Raw genomic sequence first — 22,201 nt, forward strand, 5'->3', positions numbered from 1 at the left:
CCTCCTATCACGTACTTCGCAAACTCCTTTCTTGACGCAGCTCACCCAACAACCCTTGCCCCCTGGCTCTGGGGGGTTGTGGCAATCCTTCCGGCATTTGTATATGATGTTTGAACTATTTTGAACAAAATACCTATCTCAAAATTTCGATCGGATGCATTTGGGGAAAAGAGGGCGTGGCGTGGGACTACTTGCCCTTTGATCAATTTTAAATCTTAAAAAGGGAACTAGAAAATTCGATTTATAATAAAATGAGCCTCCTCCACTCCAATGCTTGCACGACCATCCGTTCCATATGAAGTGCCTCTGGGAAAAAAAAACATAAAACACTGAAGCCTTATGGCGTTCGTTGCCTCTGATATATAATGCGCATCCTGCAAACAATCTGCATATAGAGACGATGTATAAGGTCCAAACCCATTTAAGTAGTTTTCAGGTATATAATGGACACTCAACTTGCAAAATCTATATTACTACTCAAAAACCGCTTTTTAAAGTATCAATTCTAATAATCAACATAAGCATATGAATAGAAAATATGAAACAAAGTTACCTTCATAGGATCCCAAGATTGATTTTTTAAAACTTGGCAATCAATCAATTTATATTGCAGCAATATGCGGGAATTTTAGCCTGAAAAGGATGTTACAAATCTGTTCTTCTAGATTAGTTGGGCAAATAATATACAGAGATGAAACCAGAGAAAACGCCACTTTCACCTACCCAAGGGCATAAAGACCACACTCGGTGGAACTAGCTACAGCTTTGGAATGAAATCAAAAACTTTTAGCTCATTCCAGTCCTTTCTTGGCCCAAAATAAGGAGTACAATACTGCTGAGGAAGAACGCTGGAAGCACAGAAATTCATTTTCTAGGCCATATTTCATTTTTGACCTTTTTGGCTATGAGATGCATGAAAGCCCCTTTTTTTAGTATATATAAACCACTGTAGATCAATTTGGACAGTACAATCATTCCCTATCTCAACCATTAGACAAAGCCGGACCGAGATGCAAGTGCTTCGGAGAACATTTAACCAAGTAGAGACATTAGTGACATTAGATTTTTTCACGGGTAGACAAGTTAGATTTCTCTTGAACGCGAAACTTGGCTTCACCTTTGTAACACCAATTTTAAAGAATTTAATTTTAAATTAATTTATTCCAATACATACATAAAATCGGTAATTAGTAATGTAATGCTATTATTAGATCGTTTTAGAAATTACAAGTTGGTTTAAAAGTTGGTTTCAAAGTCTCAAGTTGGTTTCAAAGGCATTTTGAGAAAATTTGAGAAAGTTTCTGCGAAAATACGTGTTCCAGGGTAACATACAGTGGACCACTGGTGATAGACTAAATGGGAGGAGCTGTCTGTACGCGCCGAGAATTTAGTAGCCAAAAATTATTGAGTTTGATTATACTGTCTAAATTTATATACAGTGATATAAACTCAAAGCGACTCGTTTATTACGCAAAATTAAGTGTTTTTTTTTAGAATGTGGAGATTAGCCAAATAACCGCCTGCTATGTAATTCCTCACGAATTCAGGATTATGCACATAAGACTTTCTTGAATTAGTTAGTCAAGGCAACTCTTCCTGTCAAGGTTGTACACACACTTCGCAGAAAAAATTTGAAAAATATAGGCTTTACAATACCCTTTGTCCTTTTGACTCCCTATGGAATTATTCTTCTGATAACTCCTCCTCCAAAGACACTACACATCTATTTAGTGTTCTTGATTAGCAAGTTGATACAGTAAGGAAAATGAGATTTAAATTATTCTAATAGTTTCTTACCCATTTGCTGAGGCAGATATAACATTAGTTAGGTCAACATTAATTGATCCTCTTACTAAACACGTTATTGCTGCTGTATGCCCCAGCATCAAGCATTTTGGTTTTGCCTGAAAAGTATATAAATTGTTAAAAGACGGTGGATAAATAATCACTAAATAACAAAAGAGTCTGTACCCCTTGTCTAACCAATAGTAACTATTTTAGGCAAGGGCTTCGCCATCGTAAATGCGCCTTCGTACGCTTGTTATCATAACGTCACATTTCCAGCTCTTCGTTTTTCGTTTTCTCTTTTTAAGTTTATGTTTTTGGGATTTTTAAAGCCTATGTCAATTCCCTTGGCTCCATAATCATTCCGCATTAATTTTCACGTTTTTAACTTGAATAGTTCATCTTCAAGTGTATATAGCTTTTCTTATTTATTACAATGGTTGTTTGTTTGTTCATAATAAACCACAGAACAACTAAATCTAGAAACATGAAGTTGTCCGCAAAACTAGTTAATACTAGGAGGAAAAAAATTATGGATAAAAATACAAGAAAAGAAAAACTAAAACAAAACCAATAGCTGAAAATATGATATAACGATAACATGCGTGCGAGGGTCATTAATGAATTTATTAGTTTATCCTATGGGAGAGTCCTTCACAATAAGATAAGAAAAATCAGAACTCTAGTAGGAAAAATCAACACAAAATAGCTTCAAAAAAATACAAATATACAAGACGTTTTAATATAGTCCAGGGCTATATTCCTCGGACAGCTTACGACTGGAAACCAGACGGCAGAAGAAGACGAGGTCGTCCAAAGGACACTTTGCGGTAAACTTTTGATCGAGATCTGAGGATGGCTGATACCTTGTTAATACCTGAATGGGAAGATGTCACCGCTGCAGCATTGCTTTGGGGCGACTGGAGAGGCTTCGTCGACGCCCTATGCGCCACCAATGGCGCAGGAGGAACTAAGTTCTAAGTAAGTAAGTTCTATATATCGGTAGCCTAGTATCAAGCATTATCATGGCTGTGGCGTGAGACGCAACTTAGTAAAGAACACCCATAGTAGGCGAAAACTTAAAAACACACGCTTTGAAAAATAAACCTGTCAAGTGAGGAAGAATTGTCATTTGAAGCTGATTCAGGAATGGAAACTAATATTTCAATTAATCTCAATGTTAATTGTTTTGGGTAGAGTCTGGCCACCTTTGTGAGGTGATTGCACTCATGGGGTTTCGATTGAACCCCATGATTCTAGCATATGATGCATACCAAACCTCAGGGGGAAGGACAAATACAAATGGAAAGCGCCTTAATTCATGGAGTACCTCGCAAAAGAGAGCTTTGAGTGGTGCCATCAGGGAACGAGGCCCACTTTTATAACATGAAGAAGAGAATTGCTGGACTTGATAATCGTCACCTCAAAGCATGAAATACAGGTAAAAGAATAGAATGTGAGTGATACCCAGTCATTATCATACCATCGTCTAATAAGGTTTAAAGTTGAAATATTCCAACAGAAGAAAACGCTTATGAAGAACATAAAAAAAAACTGGCTTACTTATAAACAAGTATTAGTTGAAGAACTGTAAGTCTGCCATCAGAGTAGAAGACTAAATCAGCACCTGGATAAGGTAGCAGAAGGCCCCAAAAAAAGAATGAATAAGGCTTTTGAGACAGGCAAGTCCTCTAACATATGAGGAAGACGGGAACAGGCAAATACTTGGTGGACTTCGGAAATTAGTCAAAAGCGGATGATGACACGAAGACTACTAAAGAAAGCCATCCGAACAAATCTTCTCGAAGACTGGAATTCATACTCAGAAGGATTAAAACTCCTTAAATAAGAAATAAGAAGGATAAAGACGAGCGCATGGAGGAATTTATGGGACAGTATAAAGTAAGATAACGACGCTAACAAGCTACTGAAGACACTAAAGTATGACCAGCGGGCACGTCTGAGAAGTGTATCAAGAGAAGATGGCACTCTCACTGCAGACCCAGAACAAATCCTAAACCACAAACTTGCAATTCGCATAAAGCACCCAGAAGAAATTACCCCCAAACCGGCCTATATTAGTAACACATTTGCTTGAATGAGGCTGGCGTCTCAAATTTTGGTCAAAAAAGTTGTGGATGATTTTCAACTACTTAAAAGCCCCTGGAGGATTTATCCCATAATGCTCCAAGAGGGATAAGAAAATATAAAGACCCACTATATTAGCATAGCTTGGGCAAGCCTCGCTTTGGGCTATATTCCCCAGACGTGGCTAAAAGCAAGAGGTGTCTTCATGCCTAAACCAGGTCAAGAAGATTATACCAAACCTCGGCCATATAGATTGATCACTTAACATCTTTCCAAATGAGTGATGAAGCGAATTATCCAATGGTACCTGATCAATAATCCAGAGGCCAAAAAGATGATTCTAGAAAAACAAGTGGGATTTAAGGCCCAACAGAAGCTCCAATACACCAAATAGTACGGTGAATTGAGCAAGTTTTGAAATTAAGAAATATGCACTGGGCATAGTGCTAGATAAAGAAGGTGTATTTGAAAATGATACTTTCTAAGCTATAGAGGCAGCAACGGAAGAAGGAATGACTGATCAGTGCATTCAGAGATGGAACTACCACATGCTTGGAACGTGACGAGTAGTCGTGGACCAGAAGGGAGTCAAATTACCCACAACTCTTCATAATAGGTGCCCGCAGGGGGGGGGGGGATAAGTTCTCCAAATATGTGGAATCTTATTATGGACAGTTTATTAATATATAAGAAAAGAATTCAGGATATACCCACCCGTATGCTGATGCTCTAGTATCCTTATTGAGAGAAAAATTTTTAAGGACCCTGTTTGAGTTGGGGCAGCTTATGCTGAAAGGAATCAAAACCAGTCAAAAAAGCATAGACTACGTTTAGCACAAGAAAGGACCGAAATAGTAGTTTTTACCAGAAACAGATAATGGCAAGTTCCTTTTACTCTAAAAACATATGATGACCGGATTTCTCTGAAAAACTGGCAAAATACATTGGGGTCATATTAGACCACCAGTTAAGCAGGAAAGCTTACTGTAAAGACAAGTCTCGGACAGCCACAGCTTCTTTAATCCAGTGCCAACGGTGGATGGGGAAGAAATGGGTCCAAGCTCCAAACAAAACTATGCGTCTACATAAAACTGTAATCAGGCCTATTCTGGCATATGAAAGAATGGCCTGGGTCAGTTCGACTCAGATCAAAAACCATATTACTCTAATAAGGGTTCAAAGGCTAGGATGCCTAATGATAACCTCCACATACCATGGAACGGCAACGGCATCCACGGAACAAATAATATTGCTTCAACCCATAAAAAACTTTCTAGAGAAAGAAGCACTAAAAGTGCTGCCAGACTGCAGCAATAAAACCCGAGAGGCAATTCCAGATTGTCTATTAAGGATATGAGGGAAATGGAGCAGGAGATAGAGTTGCTTCACAAAACGTGATAATTCACTTTACAGATAGTTCACGATTTGAGGGGAAATCAGGAACTGGCATTGTAATTTACCAGATAAAGAGATAATAAGTTATCATCTGGGAAGTTATACTACGGTGTTCCAAGCTGAAATGTTTCGACTAGAAGGGGCAGCAAGAACACTGATGCACAAGGACTACAAATGTAGAAAAATATGTATTCTAATAGACAACCAAGCACTTCCTGGGGCTCTTCAGAATATTAATAGTCGACAAAGAAGTGAATTGAATCGCAATAACGCCCTGAATAATCTAGTAACCAAAGGCAACCAAATTAATCTGATGTGGGTCCCAGGACATTGGACAATGATTTGCGTAACATTTGATGAAGATGTCAAAAAGGCATGTAGCGCCCTTAAATTCTTGTCATTGTAAATTAAAAATGCTTGACTTCAAACTAAAATAAAAAATAAATAAATAAAAACTGCACTTGTATAAATAGAAAATCTGAATATATTTTAGAAGGGATTTTATACTGAAGCAATTTTGTGTCAGAACAATTACTCCTGCCGAGATACAACGCTTAGTATTTACTAGGAACCATATCTAATGAGACAGTAGTATTGACAAGGCTAAAATTCTACAATTGGAGTGCATGAGCGCACCAGTATTTCCTTTTCTAAAATATTGAGATAAAAACAAAAACTAAAATGCTTCTTCTCTTCTTCTATTTGACAGCAGGCGGGCTTTTCAGTGATACTATTTAGCCCTTTTCCTTTTGCTTCACTCTGTGGGCTACAGAGCTACTGGCTTGATTGCCTCATGATTATTAGATATTTTCAGATATCTTTCGACTCTAGGAGTTCAATTATGAGATGATAGATGTCAATTTCTATGCTCTGTGTGCAGGTATAGTTGGCTAGGCTCTTGGCTGATAGTGAGATTTTGTGGTGTTTGAAGCATTTTAACAGTTTGCAAAGCAAGGTATGTTGTGCAGACTTCAGCATATTACATTCAAATAGGCAATGGTCAATTGTTACATTATTCATATTACAATGCCTACAAAGAGGGGACAGGGGAATTGAACCACTTGAATTAGAAAACTTATACGAGAATGCAAGAAAATTTAGTCCATTTGTTCCAGAACGAATTCTATGATAAATTTTAGAAAGATACTTATTGGGAAAGGGGAAAGGATAGGATTAATCTTATTAATATCTGAGAGCCTCCATCAGAAAATATCTCTGCTCGAGATAGTTCTCCCACTTAGCTGGTCAGTATACATTGCATTTTTTGCTATATAATCCACCTGACGATTATCCCTTAGGACACAGGGGCTAGGAATGTGCATAAAATTAATTTATATGTCGCTAGATTCAATATTACCAATAGTCTTAGGACAAGGATCAGCATCAATATCTAGCTTATGTGGATAAACTGAGGCCAACAACTCAACGCTTGATAGAGTCAGACTATACACTAATATTATTTGAATTTGCAATCAAAGGTTGCTTTTCCTTAAGGTGTTCTAATGCCATGATTATGGCATTTACCTCAGCAGACATTATAGATAAATTATTATATAATCTCTCGCCCATTGCAATTTTCAGGTGAGGAAGGAAAGCACCACTTGCTACCTTCTCATTCATTTTTGACCCATCAACAAATATTTGGAAGTGATTTTTATAGGTAATTGTATTAAGTTCAGCAAATTTTTTCTGGACAAAAGCGATGGGGGTTAAATCCTTAGTCCACTTTGAGAAATCAGTATTTATTATGGGACTTGACCAATTCCATGGAGGGGATTGGGGGAAAGTGGGTGCAATAGACTTTGCTGGTACGGGGAACTTCTTCTGAATGCTGGCATACTCATCTGCAATGCCTCTATTCATGGCTGGATTTCTTAACCAATTATGTAGGGTGTTTGAGCTATTTGATTCAACTTTTTTAAGATGTTTTGTCAAGAGAAAGCTACGTCTCTCCCTTATTGTTGTTAATACACTCTCCATAAGCAGAAACTTGGTGCTTGTGGGTTTCCTAAGACCAAATATGAGACGTATTATATCATTTTATGTTGTTTCAATTTTTTGCATCTGGGTCTTTGCACATGCACCATAGACGATGAGCCCATAGTCAATATGGGGTCTTATATGTGATTTATAAAACTGCAGTAAGGTTTTCTCCTTACAGCCCCACAGTGTGGAAAGAAGTCTTTTTAGTATATTTGTTTTTCTATAGCATTTTTTTATTGTCTTTGAAATGTGGAGGTGGAAATTAAGTTTTTGGTCAAGCATGAGACCTAGGTAATTAATATGATTATCTTCTGGAATAGTTGTTTTATTTAGAGTTAGTTTTGCATTAACATGGTTTCGCTTCCGGTGAAATTGGATTATTTTTGACTTGGTAGGTGCAATGGGTAAATCTGAATGTTGAGAGAATTTTTCAAATTGGAAAAATGACTTTTGCAGATTTGACTCTGCTATCTCAAAGGTTTTGCCAGATGACCATAGCACCAGATCGTCAGCATATTGTAGATTCGTGTGGGGTAGGTTCATGTCCCAGAGATATAGGGCAAACAGGAGGAAACTGAGGATTGCTCCCTGAGGTAGGCCTTTGGTTGTTGTCTTTTGGGGTGAAGAGGCTGAACAAACACAAACAATGAAACTTCGCACTTCTATGAAAGATTTTATAAAAGATGCTAGCTTGGGGGGTAGTCCAAGGTTTGCAAGTTTTTTAAAAAGGATTTGGTGGTTCCAATTGTCATATGCCCCTTCAAAATCTAGGAAAGCTGCAACTAAGACATTATTTTTTGAGAATCATTTATTTATCGCATTTGTTAGCAAAATGAAAGCATCTGTTGAGGAGTGGTGTCTCCTGAATCCAGTTTGTGTGGGAAGGATCATATTGTTTTTTTTCAACAAACCAGAGGAGTCTGTGATAGATCATTTTCTCCATTATTTTCCCCCTCACAGGAGTAATCATTATGGGCCTATAGGACTCAGGGTTCTCTTTGGGTTTATTTTTCTTTAGGATTGGTAGGAGGGACGAACATTTCCATATATTGGGGAAATTAGAAGATGCCCAAGCGTGATTATAACAATTTAGCAGTTCTTGTTTGTATGAAGGGGTGAGATTCTTTATCCATGTAGGGTGTATATTGTCATAGCTGCCGCTAGTTTTGGTCTTAATATGATGTATTGCATTATTCATTTCCTGGATTGAAAATAGACTACTTATATACTAGGATCCTGGGCGTGGTTGGTATCTTTGGTTCATAGGAATTGGGGACAATTTGCTTTGATTATTTGATGTTAGCTTATTAACAAAAAGAGTTGCAAATAGGTTAGCTTTTTCATTATCACGGTCATAGTGGGTATTATTATGTATAAGCTCATACAAGAGTGGGTTGGGGAAAGTCTTTTTCCCACAGATGTCGCTTATGACTTTATGTATAATTGGCTCATGTGTTTCTCTGGAGAGATTATTTGCAAAATTATTCCAGTAATTATATTTAGCATCTATTATAGTCCTTTTTAGATTAGATTCTGCTTGTAATTTTTTTAAATATGTAGTAGGTGATGTTTTTTTATGAATTTTTTCCTAGCTCATTTGTATGTCCATTCATGTCCTAGCTCATGGCACTCATTTGCCCACCATGCTTTAGGAATGTGTTTAGGGTAGGTTTTCTTAGGTGTTGTCCTGGGGATAGCATGATTAGCTGTATTTATTAGTAAAGATGACAATACTTCAGTATTCGTGTCAACTGTTGTGTTCGAAATGTATGAATTTTGGGTGAAACTTGTGATTTCACCATTTAGCTTATTTTGGAACATAGACCAATTTGCTTTAGTGTTGATATATTTGGAGGTATGTGGTAGAGTTTCAGCAGGTTCATTTAGGGAACACACTATAGCAAAGTGGTTAGTACACAGACTATCAATTTTATTCATATAAATTTTATTCAAAATATTTAATGACACAATTTGTAGGTCAATTGTGGAGAATTTTAGGTCACTTTTGGGGTTGAAATAAGTATTCAGGTTTGGAGGGGTAGCAACAGCTAATTCATTATTATTTGAAGTCATATACTCAATCAATTTACCAGCTTTATTCCCCCACAAAAGGCTGTGGGCATTGAAATCTCCACAAATAATGATATTTTTTAACATATTAGAATTACTTTTATAATTAAAGAAATCCATGGCATCTGTAGTTTGGCCATTAGGGTTATAAAAAGCTTATTATGAAGGTTTTTATATTATTCAGCCAAACACTGATACCAATTGCATCAACATCATTAGCTAAATCTGGAAAATTGATGCCACAGAATTTTATATTATTTTTAACTAATAGAGCTACTCCACCTCCTTTTCTCTGATGATCTATCCTTTCTCAGGATAGTATATCCCAGAGACTTAATTTGTTGATTTTGGGCTAAATGAATTTCCTGGAGGCAAGGAATATCAATGGAATTATTATTCATAAAAGATATTAGTTCATTTAGCTTATTTTCTGTGAGTGATCTTATGTTCCACTGGAGTATTGATGTGTTGTTTTGTTGATTTATTTTTCATATGACTGTGTATCAATGTTCAGCTTTGTTAACAGTAAAGCAAGATCTTTTTTTGCTTGAATGAGCATATCATCAGGGATGTAGATTTTTGCCAATTCTGCAATGATTTTTGTTTTCTGTTGTTGATGTATGTTCATGGCCTGAAATGCATTACAGTTTAGAATGAATAAGCATATATTTGGGGATTGCATTTTTGGTTGTGCATCCTGTTTGTCAGTTAAGGGATTAATTTCTGGTAGTGTTTCTGGTTTATTTTTCTTTGGAGGGGGGGAGGCTGACCTCATCTCATCGGACAAGGAGGCTTGTTGACTTGGTGATTCCTTCTGATAGGGATGTGAGCTAGGGGGCTTAGAAGATGGTGTTTTATACGGGGTACTTGATGCATGGGGGGTTTTGGTTGGTTTTATTATGGGCTTTATTTGGTATTGTTGGGCAGCATTTGCTTCCATTGCTGCAAAGGGGTATGGGATGGCCTTCTCTGTTACTATTTGGAGTGTTAGAGCTCTTTTCTTATATGCAGGGCATAGTGATTTATTTGTAGATTCATGTGGGGCTTTGCAATTATACATGTAGGCTGAGTGTTGTTGCAAGTTGTCAACTCTTTAGGATAGTATGCTTTACAATTACTACACTCTAGGAGAATTTCATTGCATTTGTTTGTTGTGTGTCCCCGTTTGAGACACTTCTGACACTGGATAGGCTTAGGTTTGTATTCCTTGTGTGGTTTGAATTGCCCAAATAGGAATAACTTTTCTGGGATACAAATTTTTTCCTTCAGTGTGAATAAGAAGGATCTACTAGTTTTTAGGCCATTAGAGTTAGGTTTGCCAAGTTGGGTAACATCTTCAACTGCGATTGTGTTGCCAGCCCTATCTGAGAGCCCTTCTTTTAACTCCTGAATGGATATCTCTGGGGGAACATTATAAACTACTATTTTTGTTGGTGATTGTTTTGGGTTCCATTTAGATGCATTAATTGGGGTATTCAGAAGGTATTTTAGTTTCATAACTGTGTCTGCTTATTTCTGATCGTGGACAGCTATTAGCAGAGATCCATCATAGTTAATATTAAGAGAGAACATTGATTTTAGCAATTTAAAAATTGCAACTCTTATTGCAGTAATCTTTTTTATTTCAAAGGGGGTAGTAGGAGTAATTTTACGGTAAATTCCTAAGTTTTTGGAGGGAGGATCTTGGGCAGGGAGAGGGGAAATTCTTTTGATTGGGGAGATTTTTTTCCTTTTTTTAGAGCTTCTAGAAAGGACCTCTTGAAACCCATTATCATCATTTATGGTGACATTACACTTATCATTGTCCTATTCTCAGAATTGGAGCTATCATTTGAACTTTGAGATAGTGTGCTTGACCAGCCAAAATGGGTATCACTTTCACTGGCATTTGAGGTGGGATCTGGGGGGACTTTTTTTTGGAGGACTTCTAATCATTGCCTATTGGAAAAAGCTTTAAACAAAAACAAATCTAAAAACAAGACGGGATAATAGAATGATATCAAACCGTCTGCACTATACTATGGGGAGGAGAAACACCACAGTATAGCCTTGAAGATGAATTGAGCAGGATTGGGTTGGTACAACTGCTGATTAAATGCGATAATATTTCACAAGAAAATTTATTTTAAATTTCTTATAAAGTTGCTGCTGTGTTCTTTGAAATGCTATCGTAACAGTTTCATTTTACTTGTCCTTCTTCTTGTGATTTTGCAAACACGAAAAAAGATTGAAAAGAAGCAATGCCAAAATCTGAAAATATGTTAATATGCTGTTCAACAACTTTTCATATTTTAAGTCTTCGTTTTTTACAGGTATTTTTTTTTAGAAATGAATTTATTTGTCTCCCACTGAAAAAGTAAGTTTTAACAAAAACAAAACAAAATAGCAGTAGATTTATATGACTGAAAGGAAATTAGAGTGTTTATGACTATCTCTAGACAGATAGGCACAAAATTGTATTTCCAAAAGTGGTCGAAAAGTCTCTCCACCCCCCCCCCCTCCAGCCCCACTGATTTTCCTCATACCAAGATAGCGGAAATTTGTCACCAAAAGCATTTTTTTTTTCGTATCTTGTTACTCCTCACCCCTCGGGTAAGTTGTCAAATACAACCCCCCCCCCTTATGGTTTTTCTAAAGAATCAGAACTGTGTGCATCAACTACACAAATATCAATTAATAGTTTTTAATAGTATTAAGCAATAGCCCAAGCAACTAAACAAATCCAACATTTTTCGGATTATATCAAATTTAGTGTCAAATTAATTATTTCCTGACACTCAGTCTGCACTTGTGTTTGTGTTTTGTCACAGCCTATGGTGTTTGAAGAAGGTAAAACTGGCTATTTGGGTCTTTTCTCTATTACTGGACTTTCGTCATTATTCTTGTAAAATATCCAGTGGCTGCTTACTTGCTCATACAATACAAATACATACCCATATTATAAGGTATCTAGCAAGGTAATAATACATTCGGCTTATGTTTGATTTTGAACAAAAAGTAGGCTATTACTCTTGTCTTGTCGATGTCCGTTTTCAACCAATACAAAGCAGGCATTTGATATGTAAAAGACTTTTCCAAAGACAAACCAAATCCTTGAAACAAGATTCCGAATTAACAGTAAAACAGAGAACATAACAAAACAGAATTTACAAAACGAAAATGTAGATCAATCAGTTCGTGGTAATGAACTGTAAGTAAGGAGCGACCTGGCTCAATAGTAACCGAAACTCTAAAAACGGGAGTTTGATACCGATAGATACATCAAAAGAATCAGATTTTAACGTTGATTTCAAATATATAAGTTCCATCAAGTTTAGTCCTACCCATCAAAAGTTACGCGCCTGAGAAAATTTGGCTGATTTTCGAAAAAAGGGGGAAAGACCCCCTAAAAGTTATAAAACCTTAATGAAAATCACACCTTCAGATTCGGCGTATCAGAGAACCCTGCTGTAGAGGTTTCAAGCTCTTATCTGCAAAAATGTGGAATTTTGTATTTTTGCCAGAAGAAAGATCACGGATGCGTTTTTATTTTGTATATATTTTTTTTTTCCAGGGGTGATCGTATCGACCCAGTTGTCTTAAAATATCATGAGAGGGCTCATTGGAACGGAAATTAAAAGTTCTAGTGCCCTTTTTAAGTGACCAAAAAAAATGGAGGGCACGTAGGCCCCCTCCCACGCTCATTTTTTCCCAAAGTCACCTGATGAAAATTTTGAGATAGCCATTTGTTCAGCATGGTCGAAAATATGATAACTATCTCTTTTAGGATGACTTAATCCCCCAAAGTCTCCGGGGGAGGGCTGAAAGTTATGAACTTTACCCAATGTTAACATATAGTATTGGTTATTGGGAAGTATACAGACGTTTTCAGGGGGATTTTTTCAGGTAGTGGGGGGGGGGTCAGGGGTTATGTGGGAGGATATTTACATGGAGGAAGTTTTCATATGGGAAGGGACATTGCTATGAAGGGGGCGCCGGATTTCCCAGCATTATTTAAAAAAAAGATCAGAAATTAAACAAAAATAAAGTTTTTCAACTGAAAGTAAGGAGCAACATCAAAACTTAAAACGAACAGAAAATATTACGTATATGATTGGGTTTGCCCTCTAGTCAATACCTCACTCTTTAAGCCAAAGATTTTTTAGTATTTTCATAAGAGCTATTTATTCTGATGAACGGCCTTTGTGATTAAGGGGTAATTTTTAAAGAATTGGAACAAAATTCGAACTTTAGCATAAAGAGCAAGGTATTGACTACGAGGTGAACCCCCTAATATACGTATTAAAAATATATGAATATAGAAATTCGTTACCTAAGTTAATTCGTAAGTTACATAAATTTATTACTAATAAAAGTGTTCGTAAATAAAATTAAACAACGTTCGAGAAAGCCATCTAACCAAATAAAAGTAAAATTAATATGCAAATTTGGAGTTGATTATTCATGTACGGTGAGCCAAAATCAAAACCTGCATTTATTCAAAAACGTTCAAAAATTAGATAAAAAAAAACAAGTTTTTTAAACTGAAAGTAAGGGACGACGTTAAAACTTAAAACGAACAGAAATTATTCTGTATATGAAAGGGACTGTCCCCTTCTCAGCACCTCGCTCTTTACGCTAAAGTATGACTTTCCCACAACTCCATTTTTTTAAACAATAAAAAACTTTAGCGTAAAGAGCGAGGCATTGAGGAGGGGACAGCCCCTTTCATATATGGAATAACTTCTGTTCGTTTTAAGTTTTAACGTCGCTCCTTACTTTCAGTTCAAAAAACTTGTCTTTTTTATTTAATTTCCAACAAAATCGCCAGATTCGCAATCTAATTTTTGAACTTACAATGTCAATTGCTACTTGAACAGAATTTATCTCATAGAGATCATCAGTACAACAACATAGGAACAGCATTTTCAATTTACAATACAGATTAATAATTTGCAACTCGGCTTGTCAATGGAAATAGCCTAAGGTTAGTTAGGTAATGCTAGTATTTCATGTAAAAAAAATAAATAGTGTTCACATACAGAGAGAAAAGATGTTCCATTTTGGCTTATATATTACTATCTTTGATCAGAGTATTGAACACCTACCTCGAGAGAAGATAAGTCAAAATCCCAGAGACAGATCTGCCCGTGACTAGTTCCAGTGACAATGGTAGAATGATTTCTTGATACGAGAATCGACGAAATACTATGCATCGGTGGACTTTTCCCCCATAATACGAGTGGAACAACGACGCTTTGTGAAACACTACGAGCCATTTTAATAACTAAAACTGGAAAAACAAACAATTTAGTCCAGTAAATCTACAAAACTCTGGGGCAAAATTGCAATATACAAGATTTTTACACCGTATTGTAGAGAAAAAAATTATGTACAACATATCAAAAGTCCCCGAAAATCTCCTTTGCGGAACAGGGTAAAACACAGGGGGAAAGGGGGAAAATCGGAAAAATTCAGGGGCAGATTTATTCTGTGCTTGAATTTCACGTCTGCTCTTTTTCTGCACGGAGAACTTGAAAAAAGAAAGTTATATTGTTTTATCGCTGGACTTGGTTTGATTTGGGAGGGAAGGGGGAGGGGGAAAACAGTATCCTCGAGAGTTGTGAGATATGGCTGGTCAAAATGTTGCCCCGAAGGTTTTTTGACTCGATAATTTCAAAAAATATGGTATTAGATTTGTATCTTGCTTTTCTGCAGTGTTTTCACCATAGGGGAGACAATGCATCGGACCTTCGAAATACGAGGGCAGATTTACTTCGACTATATAATAAAAACATTAGACAAAACTAAATGTAAAAAATGAAACAAATCAGGTAGCTTTGGTAATCATAGCAATAGATAATTAAGGTTTTGATTGAACTAAAAAGGATAAGATCAAGGATTTGTACTAAACATCGTCTTCTTCATCGTTATCAACAAAAACATATTTATTGGAATGCACAATCCCTTGGCAGTCTTTGCAAGCAAGTGTGCAGGGCAATCCATTTTTTTTGGCAACTACAGTGTGAACTGTCACAGTTTGAACGCAAGTAGCTGCAACGAATCACATTTAGCAGATGAGGCAGAGTAGGTCCGATGTCTGTCATGATCGGAGTGAGGCGTCCGTCACGTAATCGCCAACCCCAGTCTTTGGGGTCGAGTTCTGACGCAGTATTACGCCATTCCATTACCTGATAGAAGACTATAAGAATGAAATTTCACAGTTGATGGAGTTGGTGAAAGTCTCTCTGGGTTCAAAAAAGTTGATGTCTTTGAGCTGTTCAGTTTTTTAAGAAAACCCCTGTACCTAGCTTTGCTTGAGACCCTTTCCTTTCTTAGCCTTTTAGAAACACAGCAAAATATCTTCACCGGCTTGCTGGTCTTCGTCCTTCATAGAGCGCGGATTAAGGAATACTTCACAATTATTCCTAAATTTTTCATGGCTTTTCAGGAATGGCAGGACAGCCTGCTTTCCTATCCCAAACAAACGGGGCGTTTGTTCTCACTCATTCCATTTCCTCTCGTGAGTCCCATGCTTGTTTTCAGCAACCTCAGTAGTACTTGCTCAATTACTAAGTCGGGAGAGAGCCCAGCCCAAAATCTATAGCTTCTTCAAATGACAAACATCCCATCCACGACGTCTTTATAGGCCTACAGCTTCTGGTTACTTTTTTTCAGCTCTTCCATTTGCTGAAGAAATTCTCACCGATTTTGTATACAGGTTGTGGCCTGCAGCTACATAGTAAGGGAGCATCTCAGAGAATGCTGGAAGATCCCAAATTTTGATTGGGGAAAAAGGGGCAAGGGAAGAGGGCTAATTGCCCTCCAATGTTTTAGGTCACTTAAAAAGGGCACTAGAACTTTTAATTTCCAATGAGATTTCTATTTGGCCTATAAAGCATTGGAAGTGTCAATTAGACCCGGTAAGCCCCCCCCCCCACCTAAAATTCAGCTTATTGGCATACAAGACCCCCTCCCCTTAATGTGCTAATATATACATGGCCCAACCTAAATAATATATTTTCCATGCATTTTGCCATAGGCCTATGTTACTCTTTTATTTCAATTTAATACTTGTGAATTGTATCAATTTTGAGAAAACAAGAAAGAAAAAATACATGGGAAATATATAATTTAGGATAGGCATAGGCCTACATCTATGCACAATGGAAGGGGGTTTGGGGGTAAAGTGAAGTTTGCTGTGATGACATCAGTTTGCTTTGATGTCATTCTCAAGGGGTTTAGGTTCTGTTTAAAAATTGCCACAAATCTGTTCTCAAATAATATTTTACTAATGAGACTAAGGAAAACAATAATTGCTATTGCTGAATCAGCTGCAATCGGCAAATTTTTTTCACTGGATCCTTGATGCTGAAAAGGCATCAAGTGATATATTCACTTTCATCCTAGTTAAATTATGTTGTAGACAGCAAATTTACAACTTTTAGTTTCTATGGGCTGTATTGAGCCCTTGAAGGGTACAAAATGTAATTTTGGTACTTTTCAATTAGATGGTACCCATGCAATATATTGCATAGGGAAGATGCTAAAGGAAACTAGTCAAACATGTATCTGTCAATGGAGAATTGGATTGCAAACTGTGGTTTGTCATTGTATTTACAATATTTAAACTATTGTTTTTTTAGGTTTAGGAGGGGGGGTACCTAGGTTAGGTTATACCTTAAATTGCAGCTAGGAGCAATCTAAGGATTTCTCCTTGTACAGCGCTGGAATGATGATTAATTGTATGCAAGAATCACTGGTGACCAGGTGCTGCTCCATCTTCTATAGCATCCCAATTAAATTTACACTCTTTGGAGGACCACTCAGCATCTAGCCTTCATTTAAAAACATCAATGGATTCAGCAGTAACAGTTTCATTAGATAATTTGTTCCAATTGTTGACAATACGTGTTGATAAGAATTGAGTACAGACTCTAGATGTTGTAGACTGCTTGACAAGTTTCAGTTGATGACCTCTAGTTCTTGAATTGGTGCTAACAGCAGGGAATAATGCTGGGAGAATATTAGCTCTCAATAACTTAAAGGCTAAAATGGCATCCCCTCTATTTTCAACTTTGACAGTCTTACAGGATAGGAAAGCTCTTGCATGCCAGATATCACTTTAGTGGCATGTCTCTGGACATCTTCAAGAGCTTTTATATCTTTTTTAAAGTATGGAGAGCTAAGTGACATTCCAACTTCAAGCTTAGGATGCACAAGTTCCTTATAAAGAATAGTTATGTATTTAATATATGCAGAGAGCATTTGATTCATTGATTTATGAGCTTATGTTGCTAAACTCAGCTAAAAGAGGAGTGAACTCAAATATCATCAGGGCTTTCCATGATCTTTATTCTCGCCTTTGCGTGCAACTCAAGCTCCCTCCCAATAAAGGCCTTCCACCAGCCCCATGGTCAGCTTTGATACCAGTCCATGAAGGTGCCCGTCAGGGGGCAGTTTTATCCCCCAATTTCTTCAACAACTACATTATTGAGCCTCAAGACAGCTGTCCTTCATCATGCATTCTCAGTTCCATTGACATCTCCCTAGTATGCTATGCTGATGACATGCTGAATCTCAGCCCGATGGTTAACCGCCTTTCAGAAATATTCTCATGTCTGCAGTCCAACTACAAGAAAGTTGGTCTGAGATTTAACTCCCAAAAGTTGGAAGTCTTGCTTTACAATTGGAAGAATGACCCTCCTACTAATGTCACACTAGGTGATTGCTCAGTAAAACCAGTTGATAAAATAGTATATCTTGGGCTGCCAATAGGTACCTCATTACAGCATAGCCGCTCCCTCCTGATCTCACATCTTGAACGGCAAATTTCCAGCTCCTATGTTTTGATTGTTAAATCCACTCTGAGATTTAACCGTCCACTACTGGCAAGTATTTACAACGCTACTGCTCTGCCACATATATTATATGTGACCCCTTTCTGGAAATTATTGGCAAACCGTGAAAAGTCTAAAATCTGCTCTTTATTTTTCCGTTTTGCAAAGTACCTACTAAAATTGCCACCTTGGACAAAAAATAGTTTTCTGATTCAGCGCTACAGCCTAGCGGACCTAAATCTAGCTGTTGAGACACTTATTAGCCAGCAAAAAACAAAACCAGCAATTCTAAAGCACAAGTGGGCAAGTTTGCTTGTTTAAATTACCCTCTTGTTTCCCTTTTTTTTTGTCCTTGTTGCTATTTTTGAAGAAGTTGTTGTTTCTGTTGTAATCTTTGAGTATGTTATCTTTCTGTTTCCACTTTTTGTACTATTTAAGAAGTTGTTGCTTTTGTTGTTATTTTTTTTTTTTTTTTGTATATTATCTTTTTGTTTCCTCTTTTTGCATTTTTGTATACTCTGTCACTGTACATTTATTGTATACGACGGGTTTTCAATATATTATTATTATTATTATTATTATATATGCTATGCTTTACCCCTGGCCCCCTAATGTGCAAATATATAGCCCAAATTTGTTTCTGAACTATTATATTTTCATTATATTTTGTTTTATTTCGTTAGCATTAACCAAACTGGACTTCTTGCATGGGTACCAAGCTAATTGAAAAATACCATTATTTCCCCCATAAGCAATTATTGAATTATTAAAAAGCACAAAAAGGCCATCAAGTGATATTTTCACTTTCATCCTAGCTAAATTATGTCAAAAACTGCAAATTTGCCATTTCCTTCCTTCTCAATAATCCTATTTGTAGACTGATACCATGTCTCCTTCTTGAGAGCCATTATTCTGCAAATTTACAGCTATTTTTGGCTATCTTGGAAAGGGGCAAAGTTAGAAAAATGAAACTTTCAGGGATGGGTCTACAGGCTAAAGTATGTCCTGGGAAGGAATTTTGAAGTAGCCTACATATTTTGGTATAAATTTCGAATTGGTAGTGTTGACAAGGAGACATGTTAAGAAAACAATTCTTACTTTGAAATATGTATAATGATCCTAGTTAACATATTATCTAAGGGGAGAACATTTATCATCAAGTCTTTCCTATAAAAATCTTTCTTGTTCAACTTAAAAGAAAAACTCAACAATAAAACTCCATGCTTACAAAATATATTAATCCCTTTATAACTGCCTATAATAATTAGCAAATAATTTTCTCGTTATATAGTGTTCATTCATCCTTGTAATTGTTAATTCTGTTTTTTTTTTTTATTGAGCAGTGGCAAAAATACAAAATATTAATGCAACCAAACCTAACCTGCTAATTAAAAAAAAAAAATGGTATTTTTGCCACTGTTCATAAAAAATAAATGGTATGAACAATGACCAGGATGAATGCTACCTACAGAACAACTTATTTGGCAATTCTTAGCGGCAGTTTTAAAAGGATTAACGCATTTTGTTTGCATGGAGGTTTATTGTAAGCTTTTTCTCTCAAGTTAGAAAAAGAAGGATCTTTACAGGAAAGACTTGATGATAAAGGTTCTCCCCTTGGATAATATGTTAACTAGGATCATTATACATATTTTAAAGTAAGAATTGTTTTCTTAACATGTCTCCTTGTCAGCAGTACCAACTCTAAATTTATACCCATATCTCAATGCCTTCTCCCTCTAGAGGGTCCTGAAATTTGCCTACATGACAAGTCTATACCTATTGAAATTTTGACAAACTACATTTTACCTTAATTCTCTGTTATCAGTTTTTTTTCTCTGGGTTTAGTTCTGAAAATGCAATTCCTGTTATTTGAGTAGAATTTTAAGCCACATCAATGTTGTTTTTTCAAAATTTAGGAAATGTATTTGCATATCTTTAAAACCTTATAAATTGGGAATCAGCAGATTTGTAAGGCTGGAAACAATTTTGTTGTACTTCATTTAAGCAGAGGATCTATTTTGCATGGTTTCACTTTTATAACACACAGATTTTTAAAGGTCAACAAATGTCAAGACCCTCTACAGGGAGGAGTGGAGGTAGCTACTTCAAATTAGGTTGATACTTCATAAAACCTTCCCAGGGCAAACTTCAGCCTGTAGACCATGGGCGTAGGGAGGGGAGGCACCTGCCCCCCCCCTAGACCTTCAAATTTACATTAGATATGGCTGAAAAAGCAGTTGATAAAAGGCACTTCATCACACTATTGACTGCCTCCCCCCCTAGACAATATGCTGCCTATGCCCATGCTGTAGACCCATCCCTGAAAGGATGAAAGTTTTATTTTCCTAACCTAATCCCTTTGCAAGATAGCCAAAAGTAGCTAAAGTAGAATTTTATCTTAAAATTCAACTCAAATAACAGAAATTGCATTTTCAGAACTAGAATCAGAGAAAAAGAAACTGATAATTGAAAATCAAGGTAAAATGTTGTTTTGTCTAAATTTCAATAGTTATAGATCTGTCCTGTAGGCAAATTTCAGTACCCTCTAGAGGGAGAAGGAGTAAAGATAGGTACTTCAAACTAACTTCCCAGGACATACTTTAGACTGTAGACCTTTTTCTGAAAGTTTCATTTTCCTATCCTAACCCCTTGGTAAATTTCTACCAAATAATATTATTGACTTAGGCTACTCATAAAATGAATATAGCCTACCACTCTATGCCTTTTTTATGCTGATTACAAATATAATAATCATTTCTATCAGAAATGAATTTCAGCCCCCCCCCCCTATATATGCCAAACCCGGGTATATTTCTACATTAGGGGGGGGGCAAATTTTTTTTGATGTAAATGGAAGGTAAGTTTAAACTTCACCCCCCCCCCCACCCCCACCCCTAATGTGGAAATATATACCCTGAATTGGCATATATAGGGGGAAGCTGAAATTCAATTCCGATAGAAATGATGGTAAAATTCTACTTTAGTTACTTTTACCTATCTTGGAAAGGGGTGAGGTTAGGAAAATGAAACTTTCAGAGATGGGTCTACAGGCTAAAATATGTCCTGGGAAGGTATTTTGAAGTACTTATCTCCTCTCCTTCTCCCTCCAGAGGATCCTGAAATTTGCCTAGTGAAATTGATATTTTGACAAAACAACATTTTACCTTTAATTTTCAGTTATAAGATTCTTTTTCTCTGGCTTTAGTTCTGAAAATGCAATTTCTGTTATTTGAGTAGTATTTTAAGCCATATCAAGGTTAATTTTGAAAATTTAGGAAATGTATTTGCATATCTTTAAAACTCTATAAATCAGGATTGAGCAAAGTTGTGAGGCTGAAAACAATTTTGTTGTACTTCATTTTAAGCATAAGATCTATTTTACAAGTTTCACTTTTATAACACACTGATTTTTAAAGGTCATCAAAGGTCAGGGCCCTCTAGAGAAAGGAGCGGAGGTAGGTACTTCAAAATACCTTCCCGGGACATACTTAAGCCTGTAGATCTATCCCTGAAAGTTTCATTTTCCTAACCAAACTTCTTTCCGAGATAGCCTAAAGTAGCTAAAGTAGAATTTTACCGAAATGATTATTATATTCGTAATCAGCATAAAAAAAAATGGATTGAGTGGTAGGCTATAGGCCTATTCACTTTATGCGTAGCCTAAGTCAATAATATGATTTGGTAGAAATTTACCAACCCCTTTCCAAGATAGCCAAAAGTACAATTTAACCTTATCAAAAATTTTACTAAGATGATAAAACACTATCATCTAAAAAAAAACACAATACAATACAAGGAATGTGTTGCCTCTTTTGCTGTAGCCTATGCTTGATCTCAGTGTTGCCAGGTTTTTGGCATAACGTATAGCCCAAAGAGGAGCAATCATTAGCCCAAAAATAGCCCAAAGTAGCCCAAAAATAGCGAACGCTATTATAACCCTATTATAGCGCTGTTATGGGTAAAACGAGGAGAGATACAATTGGCATATCAGATAACCTAAACTTAAGGATAGGTCAAAAGCAAAAAAGAGCTCTGTGAGCGAACAAAAATAACAAATCTTC

The 22,201-nt window shown here is 36.5% G+C and overlaps 1 protein-coding gene across 4 annotated transcripts in view; it reads right to left on the reverse strand.

The window, feature by feature from the left end:
• Nucleotides 1–21,969, reverse strand: part of Rbcn-3B (WD repeat-containing protein Rbcn-3B) — a 289,137-nt gene extending 267,168 nt beyond the window's left edge. For 3 of the 4 annotated variants that reach the window (XM_089089568.1, XM_089089567.1, XM_089089565.1), the window contains exons 1-3: nt 21,934–21,969; nt 14,409–14,593; nt 1,798–1,904 (exon numbers count right to left, since the gene is read on the reverse strand). In XM_089089568.1, coding sequence (XP_088945694.1) covers nt 1,798–1,904; nt 14,409–14,579 — 278 coding nt within the window. In that variant the 5' untranslated portion in view covers nt 14,580–14,593; nt 21,934–21,969. Of the gene's footprint in view, nt 1–1,797; nt 1,905–14,408; nt 14,594–21,928 lie in introns of all 4 variants that reach the window. The other variant, XM_089089566.1, reaches the window with a different exon arrangement.
• Between the last annotated feature and the right edge of the window lie 232 nt (nt 21,970–22,201).

Source organism: Artemia sp. Qi Xiang Cuo, chromosome 5 (assembly GCF_049724085.1).
Source record: "Artemia sp. Qi Xiang Cuo chromosome 5, ASM4972408v1, whole genome shotgun sequence".
Taxonomy (NCBI): domain Eukaryota; kingdom Metazoa; phylum Arthropoda; class Branchiopoda; order Anostraca; family Artemiidae; genus Artemia; species Artemia sp. Qi Xiang Cuo.